The sequence below is a fragment of the Lactuca sativa genome, chromosome 4, assembly GCF_002870075.4.
Source record: "Lactuca sativa cultivar Salinas chromosome 4, Lsat_Salinas_v11, whole genome shotgun sequence".
In the NCBI taxonomy this organism is placed as follows: Eukaryota; Viridiplantae; Streptophyta; class Magnoliopsida; order Asterales; family Asteraceae; genus Lactuca; species Lactuca sativa.
The window spans coordinates 125,547,201-125,559,341 of NC_056626.2; the positions used below are offsets into that span (position 1 = coordinate 125,547,201).

General features: G+C 39.5%; 1 protein-coding gene across 1 annotated transcript; it reads left to right on the forward strand.

The window, feature by feature from the left end:
• Window positions 1-7,832: 7,832 nt before the first annotated feature.
• LOC111887649 (heat shock cognate 70 kDa protein) lies at window positions 7,833-9,870 on the forward strand. The gene is made up of 2 exons (XM_023883818.2): window positions 7,833-8,049; window positions 8,237-9,870. The coding sequence occupies exons 1-2, from the start codon at window positions 7,833-7,835 to the stop codon at window positions 9,868-9,870; spliced, it is 1,851 nt and encodes a 616-aa protein (XP_023739586.1).
• The last annotated feature ends 2,271 nt before the right edge of the window (window positions 9,871-12,141 follow it).

Below are 12,141 nucleotides of genomic sequence, written 5' to 3' on the forward strand. Positions count from 1 at the left end.
GCATGTCATCGCCTACGCGTCGAGGCAGCTGAAGCCTCACGAGGCGAACTACCCGACGCATGATTTGGAGCTGGGGGGCTGTTGTGTTCGCCCTCAAGATATGACGTCATTACCTCTATGGGGTTCGTTGTACGATTTACACGGACCACAAGATTTTGAGGTATCTCATGGACCAGCCAAATCTAAATATGAGGCAGCGTCGGTGGCTTGATGTGGTGAAGGATTATGATAGTGAGATCCTCTACCATCCGGGGAAGGCCAATGTCGTGGCCGATGCGCTGAGCCGCAAGGCAGCGCCGATCAGGGATATCTGTCTAAGGATGACAGTGATGACTCCGCTTCTGGAGCGGATCAGGGAGGCTCAGCAGGAGGCTATGAAGGAGGAACATCGGAAGAGTGAGCGGATTGTGGGGTAGGTTTCCTCTTTCGACTATAATAGCTGAGGGTTATTGACTCTTCACCGTAGGGTGTGGGTCCCTTATCATGGAGGAGTGCGCCAGGTCCTGATGGAGGAGGCGCACAAATCCTGATTCTCCATTCATCCCGGGGCGACGAAGATGTATAGGGATCTTCGTCTGGACTATTGGTGGCCCTACATGAAGCGGGATGTGGCATGGTACGTGGAGCAGTGCTTGACCTGCAGGAAGGTCAAGGCCGAGTATCAGAGACCTCACGGAAAGATGCAGCCGTTGGATATCCCGCTGTGGAAATGGGAGGATATTACGATGAATTTTATCACGAAGCTTCCCAGGACCGCGCGGGGGATGGATTCGATATGGGTCATCGTGGATCGATTGACCAAGAGCACCTCATTCCGATTCAGGAGAACGTCTCGGCCGAGAAATTGGCCAATATCTATATCAGGGAGGTGGTGGCGCGGCACGGAGTGCCAGTTTCGGTGATTTCGAACAGAGACATACGGTTTACTTCCAGGTTTTGGAAGAGGTTTCATGACGAGCTAGGTACTCGTCTGCATTTTAGCACCGCTTTTCACCCGCAGACGGATGGCCAGAGCGAGCGGACCATCCAGACTCTGGAGGATATGCTGCGGGCATGCGTTTTAGATTTCGGAGGTAGTTGGGATACCTACCTCCCGTTGGCGGAGTTCTCGTGTAATAACAGCTATCATGCGAGTATCGACCATCCTCCCTTCGAGATGTTGTATGGGAGGAGGTGCAGGACCCCGATATGTTGGGGCGGGGTTGGCCAGAGAGTCATGGGGAGCACCGAAGTAGTGCTCAAGACAACAGAGAAGATTCAGCAGGTCCGGAGCAGGCTTCAGACTGCTCAGAGTCGGCAGAATAGTTACGCCGATAAGCGTCGATCAGACCTGGAATTCCAGGTCAGGGATATGGTTTTCCTAAAAGTGTCGTCATGGAAGGGCATCATCCGATTCAGGAAGCGGGGCAAGTTGGGCCCAAGGTATATCGGACCGTTCAGGGTTGTAGCCCGGGTGGGCCAGGTGGCGTACCGGCTGGATCTGTCAGCCGAACTCATTCAGATCCACAGCACTTTCCACATCTCTTAGCTGCGGAAGTGCCTAGTGGACGATACGGCGGTGGTACCCTTGGAGGACATTCAGGTTGATGGCAGCCTGAATTACATCGAGCGACCTGTGGCAATCCTTGACCGGAAGTCGAAGGATCTGAGGAACAAAAGAGTAGAACTCATGAAGGTGCAGTGGCAGCACCGGAAGGGGTCGGAGTAGACTTGGGAGTCGGTGAGTGATATGATGGAGCACTACTCCGAGCTGTTTCAGGATCGAGCGGCAAACTTCGAGAACGAAGTCTAAAATAAGTGGGGGAGATTTGTAGCACCTGGTTCTTGGTATGTATTTTGTTATTAAATCTTCATTTATTTTTGAATTTTTGGCCTTGGACTCGGCGAGTCGAAGGACTGACTCGCCGAGTAGAAGCCGGATGAGGCGCGGGGTTTAAGCTGCGGACTCGGCGAGTAGTCGCTGTTTGGACAAAAACCCTAATCCAGGGGTTTGCACCCTATTTAAACGACCTTATGCAGCCTCCTTTCCCCTTTTATGATCCCAAACACTCCTCATAGCAAACCCTAGCCGTTTTGTGAAGGTCTAAGGCTTTTTGAGTGATTCTTGTGAGTTTTGGTCTCAAGGAAGAAGGAAGAGCATAGAAGGATCAAGAGGGGACTGAAGGATTCGAGTTTGGTTCGTCATTTGAAGTCTTTGGAAGGTATAAAGTCTGAACCTTTCTCATTCTTTTGTTAGATCCCTCTTTGGGGTGATTTAGGGCTTTTATAAGCCATTTTTGGTGGCCAACCATGTATGCAAACATGGTTGGGGGTTTGGGCTTCTGTATCATGTCTTTTTATGAGCCACAAGTCAGATCTAGGTTGCTTTTTGCACTAAGGAAGGCCCCATGCAATAAAAGAACCATTTTAGAGCATTTTAAGCTCTAATGTCCCATGCATGCACATAAAGTTTGTAACTTTACATGCTAGATCGAGTTTAGGGGCCTGGATCTATCATTTGGTTAAGTGTTGTACATCATAAATTGAAGTTCTTAGTAAGGAATGTGATAGACTCGGCGAGTCCAAGGGTTTTGGTCCCATATCAGTGAGGGTCATAAGGACCGGTTGAGTATGGAAGGGTTGTAGGAGTCCCGGGGAGTGACCCAACGTTCTAGACTAAGCAAAGCGTTCTGGAAATTCATGGTACTCGGCGAGTGCATGAACGGACTCGACGAGTCCAAGACAATCTCCATGGAACTTGGCGAGTTGTTCATCAACTCGGCAAGTCAAGTCAGGACATGAGTATCAGTTGATGATGAACTCGACGAGTTGTTCATACAACTCGGCGAGTCGGATGTGGATTCAGTCGGTGTTCATTTAGAAGGAAAACTCGACGAGTAGAGTCGAGTATGAGGTCTGATGGAAGGATAAGGACTCGACGAGTTGACGAGTCAACTCGGCGAGTCAGGTCAACTGGAAGTTGACTTTGACTTTGACTTGGTCAAGGGGTAAAATAGTCATTTTACCCTAACGGTAGATGTCAGTTTCTGACTAAGTGTTTTGTGGGGAATTCTAGCCAGAGGATTTCCGGAGTAGCAGTGGCAGCAGTAAGAGGATTCTCGCACAGTTCAGCAGCTACGAGGTGAATTACCTTCCAGTAGGGGTGGGTCTAAGGCCACAATGCCGGCCCGCCATTGAGGAGTATTTAGAAGATAATTGTCTTTATGATAATTTATCTTGGTTTGGTATGCGTTTGGTTATGAGTTATATCTGTATGATATGTTACATGTTAGGGATAGTTTCCCTGATAGTGGTCCTTAGTACCAAGGGGTAGGTCAGTACCCGGATATGTCTGAATGTGTGTTTATATCTTGCTATTGTATGCTAGTAGTAGGGGTGGAATAGTCCCCAGTTACCGGTTGAAAGATACCGATGATGATTACCGGTTGAAAGATACCGATGATGATTACTGGTTGAAAGATACCGATGTTTTTTTTTATGGAATGTGGTATGATGGGGGAACTCACTAAGCTTTGTGCTTACGGTTTTAGTTTTTGGTTTCAGGTACCTCTTCATCCAAGGGGAAAGAGTCGGCGGCGTAGCATGGCATCACACACACTCACATATGATTTCCGCACGGTGTTTTTCTGGGATTGTACTCTGATATGACATTTGTTCATGGTTGTGGGTTTCAAACATGATACTTGGTTTTGAGATAACGTGTTTATACAATATTTCCTAATGAATGTTTTATGAATTAATTAATCAAAAATGAAAATTTTGGACTTGAATTTTGGCATGTTACAGATCTGAAGCCTGCTAATACCTAATCCCTGATCACCATCCCCAAAATGGGAATGATTCAAAACAAGGCGTTACACTATTCGGCTGCAAGGGCTAGGAGGCTAACATTAAGCTTATTCCTTCGAGCCGTTCCCCATGGGGGCACTGATCCTGATTATGAAAAAGAAGTATGGGTCACACAGTGTTAAATAGGAAATTTACAACTCATGCATGCTAGGTAATCTCACTTCCTGCACCCTCTCTTGGCATCCGATAAGTATTGGACTATTGGGCCAATCCATTAGGCTTAAAAACAATGGGATAACAGTGTAAAATCCAATATAACAAGAAAAGGGGGCCCTTGCGGTCGCCTAGCTTGCCCTGGCCCATGGGCCGACCCTGTACAACCAAAGACAACCAATCTTGTTGTGAAATCATGGCGTATCAAGGTAAAATAATCAAATCTATAGATAACCATTTGTTGGGGAAGTTCATAGTTTTTGGAATCCCCCCCCCCCCCCTCGGGGCTCCAAAAAGGAGTTGTAAACACAATTTCCTATTTTGAAATAGATGCTAGTGGTGTCCTTACAGTCACAACAGAGATATTATCAACCGGTAAGATGAATAAACTCATGATCACCAACGAAAATAGAACTCTCAAAGGAAGAGATCGAGAAGATGGTAAAAGATGTTGAAGAGTACAAACACAAGAACCAAGAATACAAAAAGAAAGTAGATGCAATCAATGATCTAGACGATTGCATATACAACATGAAGAATAAGATAAAAAAAAATATGGCCCACGGTGAGAGGTTGAAGATAATGGAGCACAAGATTGCTGACACAACCAAGTGGATCGAGCACCATGAAGATGCATCCATTGATGAGGTTAAGGCAATGAAGGGATATCTAGAGTCCATATGCATGCAAGAATTTTAATTCTCAAATCATGGTTGTAAATTTAACAGGTATCTTCTAAGGTTGTCATTTCTTTTCATTAGTTAATGCTAAACAGTGCAACTCATGAATTCTGGAATGCTATTTGGATCTTCTACTCATGCAACTATGCAAGGCATGTGATATTGGTACATTATGGATTTATAGAAATCTGCATACTATTTTTATAACGTTGGTTGTTGTTTGATGATGTTTAATCATGTATCAAGATGGAAAGTCCAGTATGGTTTATGTCACACTTAGTAAAATTATGTTATCCGCCTTTTGTTTTAGTATTAGTACATATATTCTGAATTTATCCCAAGCTTAATTAAAGCACCCCAAAGAAAAATTGGAACTTGTAAAATCAGAGCTAGTGTGATGAATTTGAAGAACCGTAAGAGATTACATCATGTATTGAAGTAATTGATTTTTTGTTTTTGTTATGCATCATGCATCTATGGACTCAACAAGCTAGACCACAAGAATCGTAATCATATGAAATGGGGCTTCACCAGTCATTTTTCACCGGAAGAGAATAATAAGAGAAATTAACAGTTCCTTGGAATAACAAACACTAGATTTTTTTTATTTTTTTGAACAGCATTAAAGGAAATTAAATTACAAAAAAGCTAGCGAGAAGTATGTTTTTAATACATTCGGTATGCGGATCAATATACCAATTCATCCAATCAAGATTGACGCCGTTTTTAGATCTAATTTTGATCTAGTTGAAAATCAAGACTTTAACATCACTAGCTAACTCTATAGTCTATACTACTTTTAGATTTGGACTTGAAGTCAAGTTGTTCCTGTAGTTCCAAATTACCCACACTAACACCATGATAATAATGTTTATCCCTTTATTTATTTATTTGAATAACAAACACTAGATGGTGGGTTAAATTTTGTAATCTTTCATTCCTTAGGCATCTTTTTCTTTAAATCTAGTTATAGATTGTTCAAGCAATGTTGTAGATATTTAGCATACAAAAATACTACTTTCTAGATTGTAATGGTTGTGAAGTTAGGCCCAAGAGTGTACTTCAACTGCACAATACACAATATGGTGGGTTAAGCTCGCAGGAGCGGGACGTGGGGAACACCACAACGTGTGGTGTGCGGGATTACACCGCATGTATTCTTCTTCATTTTTGACTATTGGACGCATTTAGGATTTTAATTTGTTTTCTTCTCTCGCCACTGTAGATGCACAATACTACTTTCATTTTATACCACAACACAAACACCAAAAACCTATATATTCTTTATATCAAATTCGAAACGTCATAATCATGTTCCACTTTGTGAGAACCGATGTTTATTAAGAAGGTTATGCAAATAATGCTCGCTTATCTACAAGAAGACAAAGTTAAAACTTCCCATTCAAAAACCAGAAAATGTCCTTTACAGAGAAATCGTGTGGATGGGCACAACCATCTTGCACAATACTACTTTGTCGACGATATTGTCTATGCTGAAACGTTTAGACGTTGGTTTCAGATGAGGAAAGAATTTTTCTACGCATATTTAGTGACATGAAGAATCAATTTCCATATTTTCAACCAAAGTGGGATGCAAGAGGTAGGCAAGCTTTCTCTCTAACTAAAAAATACATCGCCAATTAGTCAACTAGCATTCAATATGGGATCCAACTCATGGGATGAGTATTTGAGGATGTCAAAGAAAACGACATAAGAATGTCTTTACAAGTTTGCGAAAATCCCATACCGCAACTAATATTTGTACGAACCTACAATTGACATTCTCCACCAATTTTATAAGGCACGTGAAAAGAAGCATGATTTTCCTGGAATGTTTGGAAGTATTGATTTAGGGATGCGCAATGTGCCTTAATGCGTGCGTAGTTAAATCATGTTAGGTGAACAAAAACATCCGACTTTTAATTTTAGAAGCAACAACGTCAAATGATCCTTACATATGGCATGTATTTTTTGTTGCACAGTACCCAAAAACGATATTAATGTTGCAGACCAATCGTTGATGTTCAATGACACCCACCTTGAGAAATCGTATGGTGTGTTATTTCAAGTGAATGGAACATCATACAAGTATGGGTACTACCTTACTGATGGGATATATCTAGAGTTAGCTACATTTGTGAAATCATTATCATATCCAAACGACGATAAATGATTAAACTTTAGGAGACCCGATAGTTAGCTAGGAAGGATGTTGAATGAGTCTTCGTTGTTCTAAAGATACTTTGGCAAGTCATGAAAGTCCTAACATGGTCATACGAACGTACAAAAAAAGATAGCCTAATTTACACATGCATCATATTGCATAACATGATTTTTAAAAATGAACGAAAAACGATTTCCCACTACAGTGAAAATAAAAATTTACCAATATTCGAAGGAGTAGGTATTGATATGCCAAAATACATGGCGAACATAAGAGAAGTATACGACCAAGTTGGTTTGATGGAACCTACTTTCAATATTTATCTAAATCTTGTCGGCGACAATTTGTTCGAACATATTTTCAATACTCATCTAAATCTCGTCAACGACAATACATATCACGACCTGTTTGACAATATATATATATATATATATATATATATATATATATATATATATATATATATATATATATATATATATATATATATATATATATATATAGATTCAGACATATTTGAAGATGATTCAGGCAAATATTTAAATTATGATATGACTGACGAGACGTGACATACCTTTTTAATATGCTTTAGTTTCATTTGAATTTTAATTACGTAATTTATATTTCGATTACTTATTTTTTTAATTACTGAATTAGTGTTCTTTTAATAGTTTTATACTATTATTAAATTATAGATTATAGATTGTTTAGTTGATACGAAGATGACAATTTAAATCAGGTTTAGTAAACAATAAAAAATTACAAAATAAATAAAAACGCTCAAGGACTCGAAAAATGTTACAGTTGATAGATTGAATATTTGGTCTAAAAATAAGGGAGATAGGGGTCGAGATAGTAGGAGATAAAGATCGACTATGCATCAGATTGTGTATATCTCTTATTAAACTTTTTGAAATTTAAAACAAAATGTATAAGGTAAGTTATGATGAAAAGCGACAATTAATTTATATTGAAATTTGGCTGTAATGGGCAAAACAGTAGACGACGCACCGGCCATCGGCATTGACCTTGGAACAACATATTCATGTGTCGCCGTTTGGAAGAATGATCGCATCGAAATCATTCCTAATGCTCAGGGATATAGAACGACACCGTCTTGTGTTGCTTTCGTTGATGCAGCACGTCTCATTGGCGATGGCGCCAAGAACCAAGCCACCATCAACCCTGCTAACACCATATTTGGTACGTAATAAGCTTTTTTATCTTTTCATACATTTTATTGAATGTTGGTTTTTTATTATTGATTAAGCGTAAGGAAATTCCATATTTTAAGAATCATTCCTCACTCAACAGCGGAATCGGATACATTTAAGTCCACTGAAGTCTTAGATTATTGTTATAAACTAATATTTTTTGAGGTAATGTTCAGATGCTAAGAGGTTGATTGGAAGAAGGTTCAGTGATTCCAAAGTGCAGGAGGACAAGAAATTGTGGCCTTTTAAGGTGATAGAAGGTCCTTCCGACACACCAAAGATAGTCGTCTCCTACAAAGGTAAAGCCAAGGAATTTTTGGCGGAAGAAATTTCATCAATGGTTCTTGGAAGGATGAAAGAAATTGCAGAATCATACGTTGGAAAACCCGTGAAAGATGCTGTGATAACAGTCCCTGCTTACTTTAACGATTCACAGCGTCAAGCAACAAAAGATGCCGGCACTATTGCTGGACTCAACGTCATTAGCATGATCAATGAACCTACAGCAGCAGCAATTGCTTATGGTCTAGATGAGCCCTTCAAAATGAAAGATAAAGAGAAAAAGAAGAAGAATGTGGTGGTGTTTGATCTGGGTGGTGGCACTTTTGATGTCTCTATACTGACTATGGTAGAAGGGGACGTGGGTACCTTTGAGGTGAAAGCCGTTGCTGGTGATACTCATTTGGGTGGCGAGGATTTTGATAACCGCATGGTGGATCACTGTGTTAAGGAATTCAAAAGAAAATGGAAGAAAGACTTGACACCCAACAAAAAAGCATTGGGGAGACTGAGATGTGCTTGTGAGAAAGCAAAAAGGATTCTCTCAAGCGATACTCTCACTTCAATCGAGCTAGATTGCTTGCATGAGGGGATTGATTTCTCTATGAAATTCAGTCGAGCTAAATTTGAAGACATCAACATGGAGTATTTTGATCGATGCATCAAGACTCTGGAGGCATGTTTAAGCGATGCAAAGATGAAGAAACCGGAGGTAAACGAGGTGATTCTTGTTGGTGGGTCAACTAGAATACCAAAGGTCCAATGTATGTTGCAAAAACTTTTCTATCAGAAGGAGCTATACAAGAGCCTAAACCCCGATGAGGCTGTAGCATATGGTGCAGCAGTTATGGCTGCAAAGTTAAGTGGTAACAGTGATAAAAGGTGTCGAGATTTGGTGTTATTAGATGTCACTCCTTTGTCCCTTGGTATAGAGGTAAGAGGCAAAAAATTTAACGTGGTGATCCCAAGGAACACTCCAATACCTACAAAGATATCCAAAATTTATTGTACAACCAAAGACAACCAATCTTGGTGGGAAATCGTGGTGTATCAAGGTGAAAGATCCAGATCTACGGATAACCACTTGTTGGGGATGTTCAGAATTTCTGGAATACCCCCGGCTCCAAAAGGAGTTGTAAACACAATTGCGTGTTTTGAAATAGATGCCAGCGGTATCCTCACAGTCACAGCGGGGATATTATCAACCGGTAAGATGAATAAACTCATGATTACCAACGAAAACAGAAGACTCTCAAAGGAAAAGATCGAGAAGATGGTAAAAGATGCTGAAGACTACAAACACGAGGACCAAGAATACAAAAAGAAAGTAGATGCATTCAATGCTCTAGAGGATTTCATATACGACATGAAAAATAAGATTAAGAATATGGATTACAGTGAGAGGTTGAAGATGATGGAGCACAAGATTGCTGACGCGACCAAGTGGATCGAGCACCACGAAGATGCATCCATTGATGAGGTTCAGGCAATGAAGGAATATCTAGAGTCCATATGCATGCAAGAATTTTAGTTCTCAAATCATCCTTGTTAATTAAGGTATCTTCTAAGGTTGTCGTTTCTTTTCATTAGTTTATGCTAAACAGTGCAACTCATGAATTTTGGAATATGCTATTTCGATCTTCTACTCATGCAACCATGGCATGTGATATTGGTACATTATGGATTTATAGAAATTTGCATACTATGGTTATAACGTTGGTTGTTGTTTGATTATTATGGATTTATAGAAATTTGCATACTATGTTTATAACGTTGGTTGTTGTATGATAATGTTTATTCATGTATCAAGATGGAACGTCCAATATGGTTTATGCCACACTTGGTAAAATTATGTTATCCGCTTTTTGTTTCAGTATTAGTACATATATGCTGAATTTACCCCAAGCATAAAGCACCCCAAAGAAAAATTGGAACTTGCAAAATCGGAGCTTGTTTGCTTGCTTTGAAAAACCGTAAAAGATATACATTATGTATTGAAGTAATTAAATTTTTGTAATTTGTTATGCATGCCAAGCATCTATACTCAACAAGACCACAAGAATCTTAATCATATGAAATGGGGCTTCACCAGCCATTTTTCACCGGCAAGAATAATAAGAGAAAGTAATCTGTCATTCCTTAGGCATCTTTTTCTTTAAATCGAGTTATAGATTGTTCAAGCAACGTTGTAGATATTTGGCATACAAAAATACTACTTTCTAGATTGTAATGGTTGCGAAGTTAGGCCCAAGAGTGTACTTCCACTGCACAATACACAATATGGTGGGTTGAGCTCGCAGGAGCGGGACGTGGGGAACACCACAACGTGTGGTGTGTGGGATTACACCGCTTGCATTCTTCTTCATTTTTTACTATTGGACGCATTTAGGATTTTAATTTGTTTTCTTTCTCTTTCCACTGTAAATACACAATACTACTTTCATTTTATACCACAACACAAAACACCAAAAATCTATATATTCTTTATATCAAATTCAAAACACCATAATCATGTTCCACTTTGTGAGAATCGATGTTATGCAAATGATGCTCGCTTATCTACAAGAAGACAAAGTTAAAACTTCCCATTCAAAAACTAGAAAATGTCCTTTATAGAGAAATGGTGTGGATGGGCACAACCATCTTGCACAATACTACTTTGTCGATGATATTGTCTATGCTGAAACGTTTAAACGTTGGTTTCAGATGAGGAAAGAATTATTCTACGCATATTTAGTGACATGAATCGATTTCCATATTTTCAACCAAAGTGGGATGCAAGAGGCAGGCAAGGTTTCTCTCCAACTAAAAGATACATCGACAATTAGTCAACTAGCATCCAACATGGGATGAGTATTTGAGGATGTCAAAGAAAACAACACAAGAATGTTTATACAAGTTTGCTAAAATCCCATACCGCAACTAATATTTGTACGAACCTACAATTGACATTCTCCACCAATTTTATAAGGCACGTGAAAAGAAGCATGGTTTTCTTGGAATGTTTGGAAGTATTGATTGTATGCATTAGGGGTGCGCAATGTGCCCTAATGCGTGGCGCAATCAAATCATGCTAGGTGAACAGAAACATCCGACTTTTAATTTTGAAAGCAACAACGTCAAATGATCTTTACATATGGCATGCATTTTTTATTGCACAGTCAGGGGCGGAACACGGACGGAAGAAGTAGGGAGCCGAAACAGCGACAAATTCAAGAAAAATCCAAATCGGGTAAATTCTAATAAATGTCGATATAAAAAAATTCAAATCCTAATCAAATTCAATCAACAATCAACAGTTATGCTGATAAAATTTAAAATCAAACACACCCGATTACAGTTAAATAAAGGCAGAATTTCATATATGCCCTTGCTAAAAAACTAAATATCATATTTACCCAGCCTAAACTCTAAATATCGTATTTGTCCTTCTTAATGTATTTTAATATCATATATACCCAAATCTATTTTTTTTGTTAAATTTTATTGATTTATAATTGTTTTTTATAATCTAAAATCACTATAATTAAGAAAAACATTGTAAATTGACAATAATGCCCTTAGTCTAAATTCCAATACAACACGTTTTTTGCAGCCTTTTCTTCCTTCCGATTGCATATACTTATTCGCCTATGTTCAACGCCGATCAACGTCATATGCTACATTGATCGATTACCAGTTTTTATTCGAAGCCGCATATTATATCCGAGATTCAGGTATTCATCAGAAAGCAGAATATTCAATCATCTAGAATGCGAATTCCGTTTTTAGGGTTCCTAGTTTCAATTTTTCAAATTCTTTT

What these genes read in the sequence shown, in the direction of transcription:
- LOC111887649 (XM_023883818.2), top strand. Translation starts at nt 7,833, where the DNA reads ATGGGCAAAACAGTAGACGACGCACCGGCCATCGGCATTGACCTTGGA. An exon ending in CCCTGCTAACACCATATTTG is followed by an intron (nt 8,050 to 8,236) that starts GTACGTAATAAG and finishes GGTAATGTTCAG; the next exon opens with ATGCTAAGAGGTTGATTGGA.